Source organism: Symphodus melops (assembly GCF_947650265.1).
Source record: "Symphodus melops genome assembly, chromosome: 12".
Classification (NCBI taxonomy): domain Eukaryota; kingdom Metazoa; phylum Chordata; class Actinopteri; order Labriformes; family Labridae; genus Symphodus; species Symphodus melops.
In genome coordinates this window covers 8,803,564-8,824,699 of record NC_136702.1, presented here as the reverse complement: position 1 = coordinate 8,824,699, position 21,136 = coordinate 8,803,564, and the positions used below count along the sequence as shown (strand labels likewise).

Below are 21,136 nucleotides of genomic sequence, written 5' to 3'. Positions count from 1 at the left end.
GCACCCAGTTAGCAGACAATACTAGTCTTCAGTGTTCATGTTATTTCATCACTTCCTGAAAGTTAGTTTATTAAACATGAGATCATATTTTCTCAGAGGAATTTAAAAACCACAGCCTCTCTTTTCAATGTTCGAGCCTTTCACAGCAAAACACCCGTCTCATTAGCGCTTCTCTCTCTGTCTATATATAGATATATATAAAACTCATCTTTGCATTTTCCACCCTTACAACCCGATAACAGCTGTACCGGGGCCCGGAGGGATCACAGCGCGTCATCGTTAGAAACCTTCGAAAACATGGATGCACCCAGGGAGTTGGATTCAGTCCAGTCTTGGGGATCTCTCAACTGATTTGAGGTGTTTCATAAAACACACATCGACAGGCTGCAGAGGTGCACTGAAGTCAGATGTTGTCGGCACCTCCGAAGCTGCTGCAGTGTCACTCCGGTGAGGCTTTTTTTGTTGTTGTTGTTTCACTCCACTTGGCGGCTCGTTTTGAGCGGCGACAGTTTGTTTGCTGATGGCAGAAGAAGGCTATTTGCTGCACATTCCAGGATACATCCTCATAGTCTTAAGGCAGCTATTTTCGGAGGTCAAGAACACATACCTGGAAGGCGGATTAGGTAACATTAGTAACACATCTCAAGAATCATATAGTGTGCAGTTATCAAAGCACATGTCGGAGCTAATGTTATTCACCAAAGCCACAGAAGTAAATAAATGAGTTATAAAATCTTGGTGGAAATGTTCTTTGCTTACCGAGCCGTCTGACGCGCTGGCACCAACTTTGTCTCCAGTGCTGTTCCAGCAAACCTCAAAAATACCACCAGTGCCCCTGTAGCTGTGCACCAAGGCTCCAGTCTGAAACAACAGTGCAGCTTTATCGATGAGCAACTCGCTCAACTTTGGACTTTTTCCCAATCAAATCTTCTCTGCCGTCCTTTTTTTTTTTTTTTTTGGAGCGGTTCAAAACACAAAAAGCTTACCGTGGTGTTCCAAATGTGAACACACTTGTCGAAGGAGCCGCTGGCCAGGTGCTTGCCATCGGGGCTGAAGGCCACGCTGTACACGGGTTCCTGGTGCTTCGTGAGCGTGTGAATGCAGACCCCCCGCTCGACATCCCAAAGCCGAACTGTCGAGTCGAAAGAGGCGCTGAGGGAAAAAAAAAGCAGATACCAAATAAGATAAGAGAGCAGCAAGAGTTCTTCAAGAGTCTTTTATGCATGGATAATAAATAAAGGAAGGGGGCGGAGTCACAACATATTCTTCTTTGTAGGATACATTTAAAGAGCCGAGCTCGTGGAGGCCAAATAGTATTATAATAATTCTGATAATTTCAGGAGACGATTGCACACATTGGATAACACTGACTTCAGCTGTCATTTTTTCTTTGTGGCAAATGTGTATAGAAAAATGGCTCATACTTTGACGCACACAAGAAAATAATGTGCACTGCGGACACCTACATGGAGACAGTGTTAGAAAGAAATAAAGATCTAAAGCCAAGTTGATTCAGTTTAATTAACACTTCTTCAAAAAGGTGTAAATAGTCACTTGGCGACAGGTTACAGCGCACTAAGAGGGGAAGTATGGATGGAGCAAAAAAACTGAAGTCAATTAAAAATCTCACACCTCGTGTTCAACGTGGTTTCTGGCAATCCTTCTGAGTAATGTCGATGAGGGCAGTTCTATGTGAATTACAGGCAAGTATGCTGTCTGTAAACTTTACACATGCATGAACATTAAGGTCAGACTTTAAGGCTGAGGGCCCCTGACAGTAACTAGTGCTGGGATTAGATCTGGATTAGGAAGTTTCCCCCTCCCCTAACACATAAAGGGCCAGAGATAGGCCAGCTAATAGCGCCATGAGTTGTGCAGAAAAAGTCCACACAGTCTGCCCCATTTTAGCACCGTATCCCATGAAAGAATTTGCATTGATAACATGTCAGCGCTAAAAAAAACCCCAGCACAGTTTGAACGAGGAGAAAAGCGCTGTGCGACTTTCCCCCCTTCGCGGAGCTGAGCTCGCCACATGAAGATGATGAACCAGGAGGAAACTTTCTCAGGGTTTATTTCGATGCCAAATGTTGAAGAACTTTCACTGTTTTAGAGCAAAGCTTCCTCTCTGAGCAAAGCAAACCTCTCCACAGCTGTGGATGAAGAGTCAGGAGGCTGACAGCCCTGGACTGAAGGAATCCCTGGTTGTATTAATAATAGTAATGTCACAGTATAATTTACAGACTTCAACAGATCTTTTAATTTAAAGTCATACAGACTCTGTATTGTTTTCCTCATCACTGGAAAGTTTGTGTGTGACATCTGTTAGAAGTCCTGCGGCAGTTTCCCTCCAGCTGAGTGTTATGTGCCACCCTTTTGCTTTTTTTTTTTTTGAGTAAGCAAAGAGAGAGAGAGAGAAACAAGAATAGATTCTTTCGATTCAATCCACGCCTTTTCATGCTGTTACATAGCACCACTGTGCCTGTGCCAATTAGCGCTGGTCTATGTAGATGAGGTGTTAAGAGGCTAATTTGGCAGCAATTTTGCACCAAAATGTGTAACTGTCTGCTTGGCGGATCTGATTTGTTTCTATCACTTGCAGAGGTTAAGGCCACTCAAAAGCAGAACAACCCTTGTGTTTGTTTTTTTGGCATATGTCATGTGATCAGATGTGGCTCTTGAACAAAGTTGATGCGTGCATAGAAATTAATGTTATGTGTGAGAGGTTTCCCACCTGGCGAGCATGATGTTGGAGTTGGGGTTGTTTGTGCCCGGGCCTGTAGGACTCCATTTAATAGTGTAGATTTCTTTACTGTGAGCCTGGAGATCGTGAACGCAGGACTCCTGCTTCATACTCCAAATCTGTGTGTGAACAGGAAACGGTAAAAACATGAAGTCATACTTCTCGGTTGCCGTGTTGTCTGAGCTGTAAGTATGAGGAGCGGCGTTACCTTTAAGGTCATGTCATCCGAGCAGGAGGCCAGCAGCATACCTGATGGATCCCACTTAATGGCGTTAACTTCATTCTGTAAAAAAACCCAAAACTCGTTAGCCTGACAGGCGAGGGCTCAAAGCCAGGGTTACAATGAGCGGTGTGGCGCAGAAACGTCTCTTTACCGTGTGTCCCTGGAAGGTCTTCAGGGGTCGATCGCTGCCGAGCCGACATACATGGATGCACATGTCTGTGCTGCAGGAGGCGAAGGTCGTGTTGTTCTGCCAGTCCACATCCAGGGCTGGAGCTGTGAATGAATGAAATGTAACAAGTCCACGTTCATTTGGCCCATGAAACAACCACAATTTAGCAGAACACATTAAGCGCACGATTTAATATCTTTTTTTTTGTTGTTGGTTCTAGATACAGTAGACCTGATTTACCTGAGTGAAAGGGAAACTGCTGCTTGGCCTCTCCTGTGTGTGCATCCCAAATGATTGTCGTCTGGAAAATCACATCAGGCATTACAAACTAATTTTACACTTCTGAAAGCAACAATTAGAGCGATATAAAACAGCTAATGCTGCTTTATGATCATTCTGAATGAACAGTGGGGGCTTGAAATAAACCCCCAGCGTCCTGCAAAATAAGTTATAAGTTATAAGTTATTTTAGTTTAATATTTTAGTAGTCCATTATATCCAACAACATGTTACAGATGTATCATGTAATTTAAGGTTCCTCTGCAGTGTGTCTTGAGTTTATGCTTCATATCTTTTGTTTCTTGTTCCTACATGATGATGTTTAAAAAGGATCGATTACCAGCGCGAGGAGAGGAATAAAAGAGACACAAACCCTGAGGACATGGTTATTTAAAGACAGGAATCCATTGTTAAGACTCATTAATGACATACCTTATCTACACCAGCGCTGAGAATTGAGTTCCCCTTCTTGTTCCACTTGAGTGCAAATATGGGCCCTTTGTGCTGCCCCAAGGTGCTCGCCAGATTTCCTAATGAACAAAGCCATATCCTGTTCTGTTAGAAAAATGTCGAGGGGACAGATTAAACTGATTTCTACAAAGCTAATCTGATGACATGGAACTGTTGTTCATGTCAAGTTCAAATCAAACGGGCCGCTGTTTGAACATTAATGCAAAATGTGAAAATCAATTTAGAAAGATTAAAACTAACAGATGAACTGACGTCAGCATTTTTTTTTTTTTTGCAGAAAGAAAAAAGAATGAAAGAAAAGTGTCAAAGATTTTGCATCAGTACCAGACACATAATGATCATGCAAACTATAGTGCTGTAATAATGAAGGACATACCGTCCTTTGTCCATATCCTGGCAAATCCGTCATATGAGCCTGTTGCTAGGAGAGTCCCGTCGCTCTGTTGGGTTTGAAGTGACAGATCTATTACATATCCATCATAAGCTGCAGGTCTGTGAAAAAAACAACAACACAGTGAACGTACGTTCCAGTCCAGTGAAGTGACGTCCTTGTTGCTGGGGACATCCTGACCACCTTCCCGGATACAGTGGCGCAGCACCAGCTGGGTGGAGTTGGAGTTATTATTCTCGTTCAGGTTCCAGATCCTGGCGGTGGAGTCCCCCGAGCTGAACACAACACCAACACATCGGGGTGAGGGGGGGGACAAAAGATTTCACGGAATGCAAAGCGTCAGTGATGAATTTTATGAGGCTATCTGTCTTCCAAAACAAAATCTCAAGCGTGCACGCGGTGTGGCGTGACTCGTCCGGCATGAATAGAGATCACTTTCAGCACACAGAGAGACTCTCACCCTGAGGCCAGCAGATCACTGACAGGGTTCCAGGCACAGATAAACACTTCAGACTCGTGGCCTCGGAGCACTGTGGCTTTACTCGCTGGTATCTCAACGTCTCCATCCATCTCCATCGGCTCACTGTGGTTATCTGAGAGCAGACACACACACACATTACTATAATAAACAAAGCACTAACACATTTACTAAACACAGAAAAGGCCATATTGGGCAGAAAGCTTGGATGTGAAATAAATCTATTGCTGTCAACTGTATCGTGTGTGAATAATAACTGTTACTAAATAAAGAAGTATGTAGGAGCTAGCTATCATTAAACAGTAGATATGAATTCAAATCTGCATATCTGTTGTTTACATACTGATCAGTGAACCTCATGATGTAACTTGATAAACCTGCTGTTTTTATCTCTGCTTTGTAAGGTGACCCTTGAGTGAAAACGCATCATCACTGTTCTCTCACTCATGTTGTGGGTGCCGTTCTCCTCCCCGTTGACGGTGGCTTCTCCGTTTTTGGGTGCGTTGGTCTGGTTTCCGGAGGTGGAGGCGGACATGGCACAGGAGGCCTGCTGCTGCGCTAGCTTGTCTCTGAAGGCCTGCTGCCGCGTCTGCACCACGTCCGGCATCACCGCGTCGATGAGCGACAGCGACTCGATCGGCCGACCGTCGAAGACCGTGCCGTCCTGCAGAGGAAAGTAGCGTTCCATGAGGCCATGTGACTTGTACAGTAACTATAGACATGTATGAAGTGAGGTTAATGATTTATTACAAAACTTAAGAAAAAGGTTGTCCGTTTTATTGTTAGGAAATAAAAACCATCGGTATAGTCAAGGTCGTTCCCTCACCTCATTGATGCTGATTTCTGCCTCCACATACTGAAGCCCTTTCTGCAGGATGGAGATGAGGGCTGCAGGGGGCACTAGTGTTCCATTGATGTTACTCTGGCTGATGTGGCTCTCGATGCCAAAGGTGAATGCTGAGTGAGAGAAACCTGAAAACAAAACAGGCATTCACATTCATTAACAGGAGGAGAGCGCCGAGCACAAGACGTCCACAAACACGAGACCAACAGTTAGAGACGCGTCGTCCTCTGATCCGAGCTCACGGTCAAAAAAATAAATGAAATAAAAAAAAATTAAAATCAAAGCGCAGAAACACAAACTGACGTTTGAGGGTAGAAGACAGCTCGCCGAATGCAGTGTTCAACCGCCTTGGCAACTAGTACCCTGCATTCCTCCAGAAGGCTTCACAAACAGCCTCATGAATAAAAGAGGGGAGCTGAGACGTTATTAATGGATCCAAAAATCTGGTCAGACAGTTTACAAGATATTGACATATTGCGTCAGTGTATCCACTTTAGAAAGAATGAATAGTCTTGTTATTCCTGTGCGCAATAAGCTGATAGTTATGTAACGTTATATCCTGTAAGCGAGCAACCATTCACAAAGTCAAACAAAGGTACATGTTATGTGTTAGTCCTGTGAAAAAAGAGACTGTCTAAGCGTAATAATTCAGTTTTTCTACAAAACTGGACACATCAGGTGTGTATCATTACCCACAATTCATGCATGGAGTACATGTACACGCTCGTATTTACAGAATACAACACTGCAAGTGTGTGGACCAACCTGATTCTTGGAGATATCTGTAGACCAAGAAGTTGACTTCGTCACTGGTTATACTCATCGTAGCCTGATCAAAGAGAAGAGGGATGTTGGAAGGCTGGGCTCACTCCTGAAAGACAATCAACCAATCATTGGAGATAAATATGGAGATGTGTCACACAGCTCAGTGTCATACGTTTACAAAGTGGAACCTTGAATCATATCCAGTAAACACAGATGCAAAGTCTGTCAAGTGTGGCGATATGTTCACGCTCGCTTTCATCTTTGATTTCCTCCTCTGACATCATCAATGCCCGGGTCATTTGTGAATCCATGTTTAGCACAGACTGTAACTACCTGCAGCCTCTCCTCTCTGTCTTAATGGGAGCGTCTACATCTATTTGGCTCCCACAGAGATCCCACTGGTGCTTCCCATTAGTGAACCCGGCAGACATCTTGATGGAAAGCGGCCTGATAAAGCAGTAAAGGATATTAAAAGCCTGTCTGCTGCCCATCTCGTGAATTACAGTAGAGAGCGAGGAGCGACTTATTCCCAGCCTGACCTTCCCTTCTTGGTAATTCTCAACAAATGGAGCCGTTTAACGGAGACGTTTCAATTCAGAAAAGCGAAAGGAGCCGAGGAAACAAAGAGGCAATTATGGTTTTTTGTTTTTTTTGTTTTTTTTGTTTTTTTATTCCATCTTCTTTTTGTCCTCAGGCTGATGAGCACTGCAACAATACTGTGGAGCTCATCATTTCCCTATGGCTCACACATAGTCTTTACAAGGGCAAGGTATAAAAAAAAATTGAAAAAAAAAAGAGCTAAAGACCACTGCTTACACACCCACACACAGTCAACAAAAGGAAATATACAGTATGTAAAAAAAAAAAAAAAGAAATAGAAAAGGCAACAGGATTGGGAAATAAGGTGTATATATATTTATATTTATTTATTTTATTTTTTTAACAGCATACTACAACCTGAGAATGAGTCATGATAAACTATACGACTCTTTCTCACTCCTCCGCTGGGAGATAAAGGGGACGGACATTTCGCCGAGAACACAAAGAGAAATGAAGGGGGTGGTGTCAGGTATGAAGACTGCACAGCCGTCCAACTCTCCTTCCAAACACTGTCCAGGCCCACTCAAGTTCCCCTCGTTGGTAGCGTAGCAACAAGACGGATGAAGCAAAATAGACAGAGAATAGTGTTGTCCCAATTACCAGTGGGCATGCAGCCAGAGGGCTCGAACATGTTACTCAACATGAATTATTCACTCGCTCACCTCGGTGTATTCTTTCAAAGCGAGTCTGCCTTTATTGGAACGGAGCAGAGTCGCTAAGTGCTGAATTAGAACGCCCTTCAGCAACTGGTGCAGCAGCGAAAGAGGATGTTTCTTGTGTGTTTTCTGGCACAAACAGACACGCTGTTTAAGGTCGTTTTATTTTGGAAACAAACTACAGTTATGTCTGCATTGTTGTTTATTTATGGGTTTTTTTTGTTTTTTTTTACATAAGTCACTTTGAAAACATTGTCAAAGCTCTTTATTCTTGTTGTTAATATTCATGTTTACAACCATGCAGACGTCTTCCTGTTACTACTATCATGACGAATGGCTGTGTGCAGTCACCCATGTGATTGTGGCAAGTATGAGACAAACAAAACAGGAACTCATTTAGTTACGCACAGCTCGATAGCTATATCGAATACCTGGAGTCACTGTTCAGTTACAGCTGAGGTGAAAAAAGAAAAACAAAGTGCAACAGAAGTGAACAGAATCTATCCGACAACAACAACAACAACAACAACACTCTCCCTTATAAAAAAGGCTCACTGATCTGTTCGGCTGACTCGGCCACTGTGGCCCTGTGATGTCTCGTCACATTCGACTCGTAGAGAGAGGGCTAGCGACGTACCCAAACAACTAGAAACGTAATTAACAGGCAGCCTGGAGGGGGCTCAGGTCCCATCGGTGCAGGACAGCAGCAATAATCCCTCCAATCAGATGAGCCCATAATGCCAGCATCTATTACACAACACTCCCTGTGCAGCCGGGCCTTTTTTAACCGCACAATGTGTCTTACAGAAGAGCAGGCAGGACGCTAACCTCTGCTGTGACTTCAGGGTTTATCCACTGAAGTTGTAAGTGGAGTCAAAGGAGGAGGCTGTGATCCGTCTCATCCTCAGTTATGGTTTCTTGTAAGAGTCTGATATTTCAGCGTGGTACCGACACAGAAAAACCTGATTTTAGAGTCATGCTACACTGTGCAGTGTCAGCACCGTGTCCCTAAGTGGAACGTAGCAAATAACACGAGCGAACCACAGGACGTTCCAGCGAGTGGAGAGACGCCCAGGTGGTAGGAGAGCGCCTCGCAGTTAAACTCAAATAAAACCCCGAAGAGGCTGGAAATGCTGCAGACGAGCAGACAGCTCGAGGAAGAGAATACACAGGCACGTGAGGTTGCTATGGCGACGTGAGTCATGGCACCCGGTGTAACAGTAAGAGCAAAGCCATTAACTGTACGCCTGAGCCAGATGAACCAAAACTAAAGGCATCGATTCAGACTGGTTGACTCGTCTTAAGTTTGGCTGGCTGGGAAAAAAAATAAAAATCCCCCGCAAAGTTGGAGGGAAATCTACCTGTACATTCTTCATAGATCTACGGGAGACATGAGTGTCAGCGTTTACTCACTGGCCAAAAGATTTTGACATCGGTTGGGAACTAAAAAGATTACAACTTTCTACCTTTAGAAAGACGTTAACGTTATGACGAAAATTCAACAAAAGAACGACGATGTCAAGAAAAAGAGCTGCCGTACGCACCACGTGGGTTTCCTGTCTTACATCTCAAGCACGTCACAAACTCAGCTACAGCGTCGTGACATGTGTAGACAAGCCGTTTCAAATAGTCTCAAAAGTGCAAAGTAAAGAGTGTTTGTGGTTTCAGTTCATATTTGCTGAAGTTCCTTGTGTAAAAGGGAGGTATACTGCTTTAATGGGACTGCCACTGGAGTGTTAAACTAAACAGAGGACGAATGCTTTCAGAGAACGGACGCAGACGGACGATGTTTTACCACGACGTGTCGACTCTGCACAGCGGACTCTTTTTTTTTTTTTTTTTTTTTTTTTTACAATCGAACTCCGATTCCAAAAAAAACCTGCATACTTTCATCATTATCTTTAGAATCTGTGCTCTCTGCTCGTTCTGGTGTTTGCAGCTTTGAAGTGATATCACAGAAGAAGAAGATCTGAAAGTGCTCCAGGATGCACAGTCATTGAAATCGGTTCAATGAATGTCGCCATTGGAGATCAATAAAGTCATAATAGTTTATCTTGTACGCGATAACAACTGAGAATAGTTGCAGTTTTGAAAGACTTGAAAGGAGGCAGAGATATACATGAAACAGGTGGGTGCACATTCCTAGACTGTGTTGACAGGGTTTTGTGTGCAAACATGGCTTTGATCTAGTTTACTGTTTACAGAGAGGGAACAGAGTCTGAGGCAACAAGCTGAAATGATTCTTTTTCAATGTATTGATCCAACTATCTGTGGCTGAAAGTGGATCTGAAGAAGGAAGTGGGCACGCCATAAACAAGTTAGGCAGCTAACTCAAGCACCATTTGTAAGATATCTGCAAATGTGCAGCGCTCTAAATGAGTTGTAGTGGACAAAGTGTCCGTCCATCACTGCTGTGAAAACAAGATGCTTTCAGACCCTAAACAACGTTTGGATGCAAAAATAATGGAGCAATGAGAAGGACACACAACCAGTGGCCTCCTGCACATGCAGGCTCTGAAAAAAGAAAGAGAGACATGGAAAAGCAGCACACCAGGGAACCCATTTTCTCCTGAACAGTCACCTCCTGACAGATGTGCAAACAAGACCTGGAAGCAGCAGCCATTTTCTCTTGAACTGCTCTGCTGAGTTAAAAAAAAAAAAAAAAAACCCGCCTTTGAAGCTTCTGGTTGGGCTGCAGTGTAACAGGGGGAGGGGAGCGAGATACAGAGAGGGAGAGAGAGAGAGAGAGAGAGAGAGAGAGAGAGAGAGAGAGTGTGTGGGGGAAGGGAGTCAGAGAGGGGTGGGGGGGTTGGGGGAAGGGGAGCAGACCGGTTGATAAATAATGATTCCCACACAGGTAATCACAACAACCGTTTGAGCATTATTCTTTGCCTCTCTAAATGAGTCACTTAACGACAGTCAATGTAGGTCGGAGAGCGTTGGGAGGAGGGGGGGGGGGGGGGGGGGGGGGGGGATGGGAGCCTCCCGGGGAAACACTTCTCCCACGCTTCCTTTGGGTGGCAACACTGCCAATGTTTACCAGGGGTGGCCAACCATGTGTCAACAAAGAAAACAGTCCACAGGTTCAAACACTGTACCCACCGAACACTTCTTTAAAGTAAAGGCCATAGCGTCTGTAAAATGACCATCTGATACATTAAGAATATGTCTCTGTATGCAGTTAACAATGACGCCAGGTGTATACTGGGTGTCAAGCACCGACACTGCAAATACTCCCAAATATTATGAGTCTCTTGTTGTGTAAATAACAAAGCCTCGACAGAAATGTTCCTTCTGTAGCGACGTGAGAGTGTTACGAGTTTGTTTCGTCTCCCAGTGAAGAACTGAAGCGACACAGGCGCCCCCGTCATGTACGTTTCATCACTGGGGAATGAATGGGGGGGTGGGGGGGAGATGGTGACTAACAACAAGTATCACTGGAAGGATTCATCACGATGGTGTCTAATCGGGAGCAACAGGAGCGAAGATCCGCCCTCCTACTGAACCCATTAGCCTCAAATAAAAATGACAACTCCCACTTTGTCTGCTGCTGCCGTTCGGCATTCTCTTTACATAACACGTCCTCGGTCTCCCGTTGCTCATAAAAGGAGGACCCCTACTGAAATGCTTTCCATGTGGACAATGCATTCAAAACATAAAGGAAACCAAACACAGCCAACATATATTTAGATGTGTAAAGTGTGATTATGTGGATATATCATGGGCTGGAGCAGTTTGGACATTGTCAAAACTTAATGGGGGGGGGGGGGGGATTTTTTTTTCTTCTACAGGAGGACCAGAAACAGAGCGACTGTGGCGCTGATATTAACGCTGTTGGTTTCAACGTGAAATACGAAGACGGCGGGTCTTTGTTACAGAGCTGCTGCTGGATTACAGAGGAGTCGGCCACAGTAAATCGCTGCACCAAAACGGATCCGAATCAACATAACAGAACTTGATTTTGTTTTTTCACGTTCTTCCTTTTTCAAACCTGCCTCCTGCACTTCGCCACTCTAGTTACTTTTCCATCTCCTCGACCCAAAATAAATGTTCATTTCTGAACATACAGTCATCAGATTCAGCGAACACTGACTCTAATTACATCACTCGAGGTAATGACCATATTTGGCAGGGTCGGGCTAACCGTCATCACTGACCACTTCTATGTCAGACTGCTTTTTTTCAGGCTCCAGGTTATTGCAGGGCACTTTGATTTTCTGCATTCATCTGGTATCACATGTTTCATGTAGGCACACGGGGAAGCAGTGGCTTTAGGGCATGCATGTGTGGGGGTGGGTAGCAAGTAAATAAATGTGTGGAGGAGATGGTGGGACACAGTGAAGCTCCTTTTGATGCTCAGCGCTGTGCATATTCACACAGAGCACGAGCTCCATCTTCACACAACACGGGGGGAACCAACAGACCCAGCAGACCGTTCACGTTTCTGTAGCTCTGTATCAACACGAGTGCTACATCTGAAATCTGGAGTAAACGGCGTAGTGAAACGGAACTTTTGCCCGTCGTCATTGGTTTCAGAGGAGATCATGGTGACGACCGCCGAGAGGAACTGAAACCGATGCATTCACAGTATTTCTTCTCAAGCTTTACGTACATACGCAGAGTTTCACACTGGGGAATTAAGTACATCTTTTTTTTTTTTTTTTTATTCTGTACACCTCGTGGTAAATAAATAACCCGATGGTAAAAGTGCCCTCAGTGTCCTTGAGGTTGACACACAGAGGCTACACTCGGGTTATTCTTTTTACAGGAAGATTGCACAAATAAGCTGTAAACACATGAACACACACACACACACAGCAGTGTGGGTAATACAAGAGTTGCCATGGTGACAAGAAGATCCTGCTTCTCTGTCAACAGCTGCTCATGCCACCCTAAATACCCCCCCCCCCCACACACACACACACACACTCTCCTTGAGCTTCCCTTCCATCTGACATCAGGGTCAAACAAACAGGGCTGACAAGTGAGCTAAAATACTGATCTTCAGTCTAAGCTGTCCCTTGACTGTTTATTTACATAGCACACAGACCCCACAAGATTGCCCTCGGAAGTGTGTGTGTGTGTGTGTGTGTGTGTGTGTGTGTGTGTGTGTGTGTGTGTGTGTGCCTATCCCGCATAGCAAATGAATGCACTCCAGGAATAACTTTGAAAATGTTTCCCATGTCTTTGAAACGAAGGCCGATATTGAAATAGATTTTGAAGACACACTGCTGCTGTTTCTATCTCCCAAAAACATTGTATGAAAGTTGAGAATGTGACCCGTCTCCTCTTGATCAGGGCGACATGCGTTCTATAAACAAAAGGATGCATCAATACTTTAACCATTTGGACCAATCAGCTTTGAGCTTCACTCCTCTTCCATTAGCAGCTGCATCGAACGCACGCACATTTGCAAACGTTTTCTTGCCTTCTGTACGTGCACGTTCCCCGATAATCCAGGCCGACGCATGCAACGCGACGTCATCCCGCTTCACACGTCGGAAGGGTCCGAAAATAAAAAGTGCAGCTGCGAACATCGGAACTTTCACTTCTATCGTGCAGACGCTCCTTTGGTTTCTGCAGTAGTGTGGCTGAAACTGCGATTCACAGGTTTCCACAACACTACTCCTCCCCCCCCTCCCCCTGTCTGACCGAGACCACGTGTATAGCTTTCAACTACATCAGAGAAGTCCTAAAAATATAAAGTCATGTCATTTGCAAGAAATTCTGACGACTTGTTGCGTTTGTAAATCTGCTGTTTAATCTAAGTTTAGCAGCAGCCGTCGGAGCTTAAAGGGTAATAAAGAGCTTCAACACACAAGTGCTTCCAAGTTGAGCAGAATCTCGTGTCAGTAAAGGAACATTTCGGTGTTTTTAGATGTACTTTGTCAAGCAGGTTGGGTGATAAGCAAACAGCTGGGGACTTGATATTACCCCCCGCCCGCAGTGTTACAGATTTCTTATCAGCTAATGGTTTATATAATCCTATGAGTCAACCATAACACAATCTACACAGAAGAAATGTCCAACCATCCCGACCTTTCCTTTGTATTTTACTGCTCTGAAATCCACACAAGTGGTAAAACAGCTTTGAAAGACGTGGGGAAAAAAAAAAGAAGTAGTGTGTGTTGTGTCCGGAGATGTTGAATGAAAGGACGCATGTCCACCTCCTCTTCAGGTTTTCAAAGGACGATGTCAGCCGACTGACGTGTGGAGAGCTGTAACAGCCGTGTGTGTGTGCGGTCAAACAGACATCACTCATGAAAATCAGTACAGATGATGAGCATCGTACAGAAACAAACCATATTCATGCCCGACGAATCTCCTGGATTGGATGTGTAACAGTTTAAGGGGATTCTCCTGATTTGATACGGTAGCTGGTTGACATCTTTTAGAATAAAAATGGAGCTTTTCCACATGGACTCTGTGTCAGGATCAGTCTTAAAAGGTACAGTTCTCACTTCAACTAACAGCTGAATAAATCAGCCCAGATTCATATTCCTCCCGGTGACCCAAGAAGTTTTACTCACGAAGACGAGTCGATCCGATGTGAGAACGGAGCAGGAAATACTCAGAAAATGTGAGCGTGAGCAATTAAAAATAAATAAAAGAATACATTACATTACTACTACGTGTCAACCAATCCCAGTGTAGGTTGCGGCTCATCTGAGGTTTTGCTTGTCTGTACTGTTGGGAGTGTTTGGTAGTAGTGTAACCTGACAGAAACTGTGAGATGTGTGAAATGAAATGTAGAATGTAACACCATGACTAAATCCTGACAGAAAAAAAATAAAATAAATCCTGTTTGACACATCCTTTCAATACGTTTCATGTTGATAAAGTTTGCTGATTTAAAAAGGCCTGATCATTGGAAAAAGGTTTCATGCGTTGGGAGCTTCAGGTGTGTCTGAAGAAGCGCAGAAAGGAGAGGGCGAGAGATCTGAGATCTGTCGGCCCACATATAATGTGACACTCATCTGCTGGCTTGTGTGAAGCCCCGGGCATGTTGACTTATCCTTTAAAAATGGAACCTTCCCCCCCAAACAAAAAAAGTATGATTCATTTCTCCAACCCAAAGAACTATCCCCCCCTTCTTCTGTCACAACACTCTACTAACGCTACGTTCACCCTCGCTAGATAGCGAGACAGACTTTGCAGTCGGTTCAATATCTGACTGAAGATCTGTGTACTATCAATCAATCAATCTTTATTTGTACAGCCTCAATTCACAACAAGCATTATCTCAAAGACACTTTACAAAAAGCAGGTAAAGGACCTTACTCTTTATGAAGAACAAAAGAATAAATGGTTTTAAACATGATACTTTGGATAGAAGAACAAAGATGTGAGGTCTTTGATAATTAACATCCACAGCCTCCATTACTCTACAACAAGACAGACAGTAACACTGTAAACGTGTTTTATCAGTGGGATACAAACACCTGCTGTATAAATATAGATTTAAGATGCTGCACTCTTCCAGAAAATGTGTGAGAGTGCAGACCCAGTCTTCACTTTACTCAAGCGCTAATGGCTGACTCAGAAAGAAGGGTGAATGAATGGACTGCATGCATGCGCTTGCACAACTTCCTCTAACAGTCACCCACCAGCAGAGAGACAGTTCACACACACACACAGCAGCCTTCACCTTAACGCGGAGGCCGACTGCACGAGTCGTAGCTCCGCGTTATTTTCCCATCACAAAGACATTGGGTGACCTGTTTGGACTATAAGAGAGACACAAAATGTTTTCATTTGGACTGAACACTTTCTCACACAGGACACGTGTGTGTGTGTGTGTGTGTGTGTGTGTGTGTGTGTGTGTGTGTGTGTGTGTGTGTGTGTGTGTGTGTGTGGTGTGTGTGGTGTGTGTCACAGAGCGAACAAGTATCATTTCCCATAAATGCTTTAAAGATGGAAGGTGAATCATTAACTACAATGCGTGCAGACACAATAGAAATAGAAAGTGATAAGCTGCCAGACAGTGAAATGACTGGATATTTAACACACCCTTAGGAGGCATGTGGCTTCCTCCCACGTTTTAATTTACACACACACACACATAAACAAAGCCGCCCCACATCCCAAAATTAATCCAAAAATGTTGGATGTTTCAGGGCGATTATTGGTGTGCATGTTGGAAGGTAGCCTCTGCACTGTAAAATGTCTTTTTTTTTTTTTCTTTCAGTGGGAGAGAATGGCTCACCTCCCCCTCCGGCCTATCATAAATAAATAGTGCTGCAGAAATATTTGGACAGCCTGATACAGAGCTTTACTGCATCACAAGCCTGATATGGGCTCTTTCAGGGACTTCCTTGCCCTACTTATGAGCAAGAGGATACATTCCTGTTCTGGAACACTCGGCCTCAACACAATGTACGTCAGGTTGGCCGTCGTCTCTTGGGCAACCATTTCTGAGAACGCATGCAGTACTGAAACCAAAGACAGCGCAAGTCAAGTCAAATTGTAGTGACTAAACAAGAAGCAGACAATTAGCGCTCCTCGTGATGACTTCTGCGTCCACCTTCGAAAACACCAAAATCACTACATTTAAGATAGGAAAGTTAAAACTAAACATTGGGTAAATATGACACTTTTTTTCCAGAGCTGTAAACGAGAGGTAGTTATGAGGTACCAACGCACTAACACTAACACACTTAGGGATCATTTAATGGAATACATAAAGAGGCCTGAAGCCTGCAATTAAGGCATTTAAACTTCTATTGTTCTCTAAATGGGTGGCACTAAACCTGTTTTTTTTTTGTTGTTGTTTTTTTTAACTGCTGTGATTAGGGGTTGGCTGCAAGTCGTCGACTCCCCTGGTGACAAAACTGGTAAACAGTGGAAGGGAGATGTGCAACACGGCTGAAAGCTCTACACCGACGTTGAGAAGGAACGATTCCGACTGAAAGTGAGGAACGCGATCCCAGCAGGCAGATAAAAATCAGTCGTTTGCGTTTGGCGTCGCCCCCTGCTGTACATCACATCAGACTTAACGCTTGGTAAAGGTGGAGGAAGACGGTAGACGGCTCGTTACCCAGGATTTGTGGTCGTATTTAAATGATAAATAAGTGAAAATAATGGTGGGTGAAGCCGTACACTCTGTTGTGTTATTTGATCTAAATTCCACCGTCTGTTGCGCAATCTTGCCTCGAAGAGCAACAATCTTTAAAGGGTGCAACCAAAAGTCAAACTACACAGAGGTAAAGGGCAACAATTCCTAGTTCTTGACAGGGACTCACAGACTCAGGTTACAACTAGCCCACTAACAGGATTTCATTTCGAACAGAAGTGATCTGCATGGCCTCAGAACCTGTCCTGTTCACTAACATGCCTGAAAAGCAGATTACACGACCATTTCTGTACCCTTGTCATGCACTGGTGTAAACAGACACTCACTAAACAGGTGAGGGAAGAAGACCTGGTTGAAGACCTGGCAGATTTTTGCGAAATAGAAATCTTCCCTACAACACAAGTAGGCAGTAGTATAATGATCAAATACAGAATTCACTGCATTTCACAACAGCTACCATCGGAAACAAGTTCAGAGGTTGTTAGGATTGGACTGATGCTAGTGAGCTTTCGTTGGATTGGTGGGACCAATCCAGCAAGAGTCTGTCAAGACCAACAAGAACTGCGCCGATGTTGGTGTCTGCGTCCTTTCCAAATATCTCCCTGTCTGTCTGTAAACCCCCAAAAGTCTTCATTTTTTGGAGGTTCCAATAGTATGAGAGAGGCCTGGGTTTCAAAAGCAAACAATATGTTTGGCTAATGGATGTCGCTGGATAATCTAGGTTCTCTCTGATGATTGTTGGGTATCCACTTTAATATGTGAACATAATTTGTGCAACATAGTTAATAGATAGGCTCCATGGGATCCTTCAGTGATGACATAAGTAGGTGGAGCGTCATCAGTAAAGTGCCAATCCCTTCAAAGAATCCAAAAAGTCGGAAGGGGGACTATACATCGTGTCTGTACTTTATCTTCAGTGACGTTCAATTCAGTGCAAGTCCTTTGTTAAGATGCCTCCATCGTATCTCAGAGGATTAACAACATGGGGTGCTCTCATGGACACAAATACAACAGCTACCACGACAAACGTAGAAAAAAAAACGATAAAAAGGGCATCACTTTGGCAATTATTATTTGGGCCATTGAAGTAGAAGCAGCTCTTAAGACAGCATTAGCTGCAGCATACATCATCATCCATCTCGTGTCTTCCTTAAAAAGACAACACAGTCTGACGTTCACAAACACGTCCAGACATTTTAAATGTTTCTGTATGATGTTTCACATTATTCTAGGAAGTAAAGAGAGCAGCCCTGGTGACTTGCTGGAAAATAACTTTAATCTTGAAGATTTTCTTATTTTCAACTCTTTCTAAAAGTGTAAAGTCTTCTGTGGACATGTGAGAGCACATGCTTCATAAGAGCAGGGTTTCTTATGTGTGCCTATGGTTTAACATGAGAAGTGCCACAGAGCCAGGAAGCAGCTTAAACATTGATGTTGTACAGTAACGTGAACTGTCTTTTCAAAAGGGGTGACCATGTCCAGTTAGACTGCAGTTGTCCCCCACCCCCCAGTACTCATGTAATTCCTTAAGTCTGCATGAATATATAAATATGTATCACGTATACTCCAGCTTGAACAAAAGACTGCAGTAACTTCATGTGCTGGTGGTTTGCTATTGTGCCAGAAAAGGCAAAAAGAAAAAAGATATCCTGGTAATTCACCAAAATGGGACAACCTTTAACCTCTAAAACTTGGTGTATTTTTGTTTAAGTAGTCAACAGATCTCACAGAAGCACCTCAGAAAAGTAGGGTGTTGGATTAAACAAACAAAAAAAACAGCAATAAAAAGGGGAGAAAATATGAAGGCATGGGAGAATTTCAACACACGTGTTTGTGTCTGTGGGAGCCGGTAACCTCATAATCAACGCCATAATCACCCATTTCTGAAAGTCATAATCCTCTCCACGTACAAAGAAAACAGAAGACAAAACACAAGAAGTGCACTAAATTGCACCACGCCACTCGACTTAAACTGGCTTACCTTTAATTGTGAGAGTGAACTCGTGGTGTCCGCCGCCACCTCTTCCTCTTCCACAAGGAGAAACCTCCAACTTCAGAGCGCGAGCGACGACTTTCCTCCCATTTTGCTTATCGTCATATTTCAAGTTCCGACCGCTGGCTGCAACGTGTTGTGTGACTCACTGTCGGCTAATTTTCGGTGTGCTCACGAAGCGTATATATTTTTGGGGCTTGGGCACATTCACAACTGTGGGTAAAAAAAAAAAAAAAAGTTGGAATAAGAGCCCGAGTTGTTTCTGCGGCTGAGGAGGCTGCAGGGCTTTACTCTGTGTGGAGTTTGAAGCGTGCACTGAGAACAGGAACATAAAGAGACAGCAGCAGCAGCAGCAGCAGGGGGAGAGAGACGTAGACAGAGAGCGGGGGGGGGGGGGGGGGGGGGGGGGGGGTAAGGCTTAAACTGACCTTAAACCTGAATAAGGAAAACACTAATTCCTCTATAGCTTCATTAAATAAGTCACTTGTAGTTTTACACCTCACTGACCTAATTAGCCTGATAACAATGTATAAACACATGCAAGCTCGTTATGTAAACAGAATTAGATTTAGTGTTGAGATCAAATGTTCAATGTGCCCTTTACGCTACTTTAAATAAAAATGAATGAATGAATTAACAAACGTTTGACTGAATTTTCACTCAATTTCTTTTTTATGTATATTGTATTTTCTTGCCTTTAAAAAAACTGCCCTTTCTGTTTTATTTCTTGTTTCATTTCTTGCTGTTGCTTGTTTTGTATCTTGTACTGTACCTCGGCACCATGAGGTGTTCTCAATGTGTATTCCGAGGATTTAAATCAAATAAATGATGAGGCTGATGATGAAATAGTTTGGTTGCTTTAAGAAGATTGTAAAAAACAGAATGCAGTAAAAAAAAAAAAAAAAAACGATAAAAGTGTATTATTATGCTGGTATTTCGCCTCAGTATTAAGCAGTGAGCTGAGTTTCACAGGCTGCTGTCTAGCTGCATGCTACTTCCCCTCCCCCACGCTCCACTATTTTTCGCCTGCCCGGTCACACAGCGGTTGATTAATTCTCCTTTCGCCTTGCTCAGTCATTCAGATTTGGAAAGTAAATAACAAGTTGACATCATTACGGCTCTACACTGGTGTGACACATTCCTCTGGTTACCGTACACGCGGAAATATCTGCGCAGGAAATATTCGATATTAACGTGTCTGTTGTTTTAGTTTATAATGAAAAGCTTTCTAGTTTACACTTTAAGATGTTAATCACTGGACATATGATGCTGGATCAAAGAAGAATGGTATTATAATACATAAAACAGAATTTTGTCAGAGAATTACAGCATAGTAGCCAACAGGTTGGCAAAGGCCAGACCAGGTTGATCATTAAAACTGTAGTATGAGAACAAAAACATATCCATTAGAATTCAGCTGTAAAGGATATAACACAATTTATCAAGAATACAAAAAATGTTTGAAAATGTAACAAGGTGTCTGTGTCGATAGGAGTAGAACAGAAAGGCAAGTCGCAGTTGAAGTATTACAGTGATATTCTTGATCTGAGGAAGTATAATCCAACACAAAACAAATATTGTCTTAGTATTTCTTCAAGCAGCCCTATTTTGACACAGAATAGAGACCTAAGTGGAAGATGCAGATAAAGGCAGCTGTATTGAGTCAAAGTATGAATCAAAATATGCACCATGTTTACTCAAAGGCTTCTATAGTCTTATGATATTTGGGAGAGCAGTACCTTGGTCTTTGAAAATCCAGCCCCATGTAATTGTTACTACTTGCTTTGAGAGTTCTGGCAATCGGCGAAACCCTCAATCAGAGCCTATCACACAGTTAAGCATTTTCGTGGGGGAGTCATCAATATCGCACCACTTGAAGTGTTGATTTCTTGGGCTGCTCTATCTCTAATTACCTCCCAATATTCTTAACTCCCCTCCCCCCTGGCTCTGAATGCCATGCCCTTTTATTCCATATATATCTTACAGAATCTTTAAAGAAAATCAAAAAGTAATTTCATTAAAGAACTGGGCTCTTTAGATTATTACCATCTAAATGCACCTTAAAATACAAGAGGTTTTTTTCTGGAGATTTGTGTGGATAGGGGTATATGCACATTTGTGACACAGGGATGATGTATAACGGAATAACGAAAAAATAAACCAAAGAACTCTTTTGAACCATTTTTTTTTAGCTGTTCAGTGAGTGACGCAAACACACCCACTCTTACCCATCCCCCACTGATTACTAAATCTCTGTACAGGGTTGTGAAATACATGAGAATATTTTGCAATGATCTCTTTACACATAATTACATTTTCTACTTAGTGTGTTGTCCTATTATCTTCCTACTTTTTATGTCAATTTGGATTACTTTTAGTGTCAGTGTCTGCAGTTTGTTCAGTTATGCAGTAGAGTGTAGTAAACAAAGACTTCTTGTAGCTGGACTGGCACCAT

At 43.2% G+C, this 21,136-nt stretch overlaps 1 protein-coding gene across 1 annotated transcript; it reads right to left on the bottom strand.

Moving 5' to 3' along the window:
• Window positions 1–34: 34 nt before the first annotated feature.
• On the bottom strand, window positions 35–19,096 carry tbl1x (transducin beta like 1 X-linked). The gene is made up of 15 exons (XM_079358168.1): window positions 18,670–19,096; window positions 6,360–6,465; window positions 5,577–5,722; window positions 5,195–5,414; window positions 4,733–4,865; window positions 4,406–4,547; window positions 4,258–4,321; window positions 3,843–3,940; window positions 3,373–3,433; window positions 3,115–3,236; window positions 2,949–3,023; window positions 2,732–2,859; window positions 987–1,152; window positions 760–861; window positions 35–607 (listed from the first exon to the last, which is right to left on the bottom strand). The coding sequence occupies exons 2-15, from the start codon at window positions 6,415–6,417 to the stop codon at window positions 581–583; spliced, it is 1,542 nt and encodes a 513-aa protein (XP_079214294.1). The 5' UTR covers window positions 6,418–6,465; window positions 18,670–19,096; the 3' UTR covers window positions 35–580.
• Between the last annotated feature and the right edge of the window lie 2,040 nt (window positions 19,097–21,136).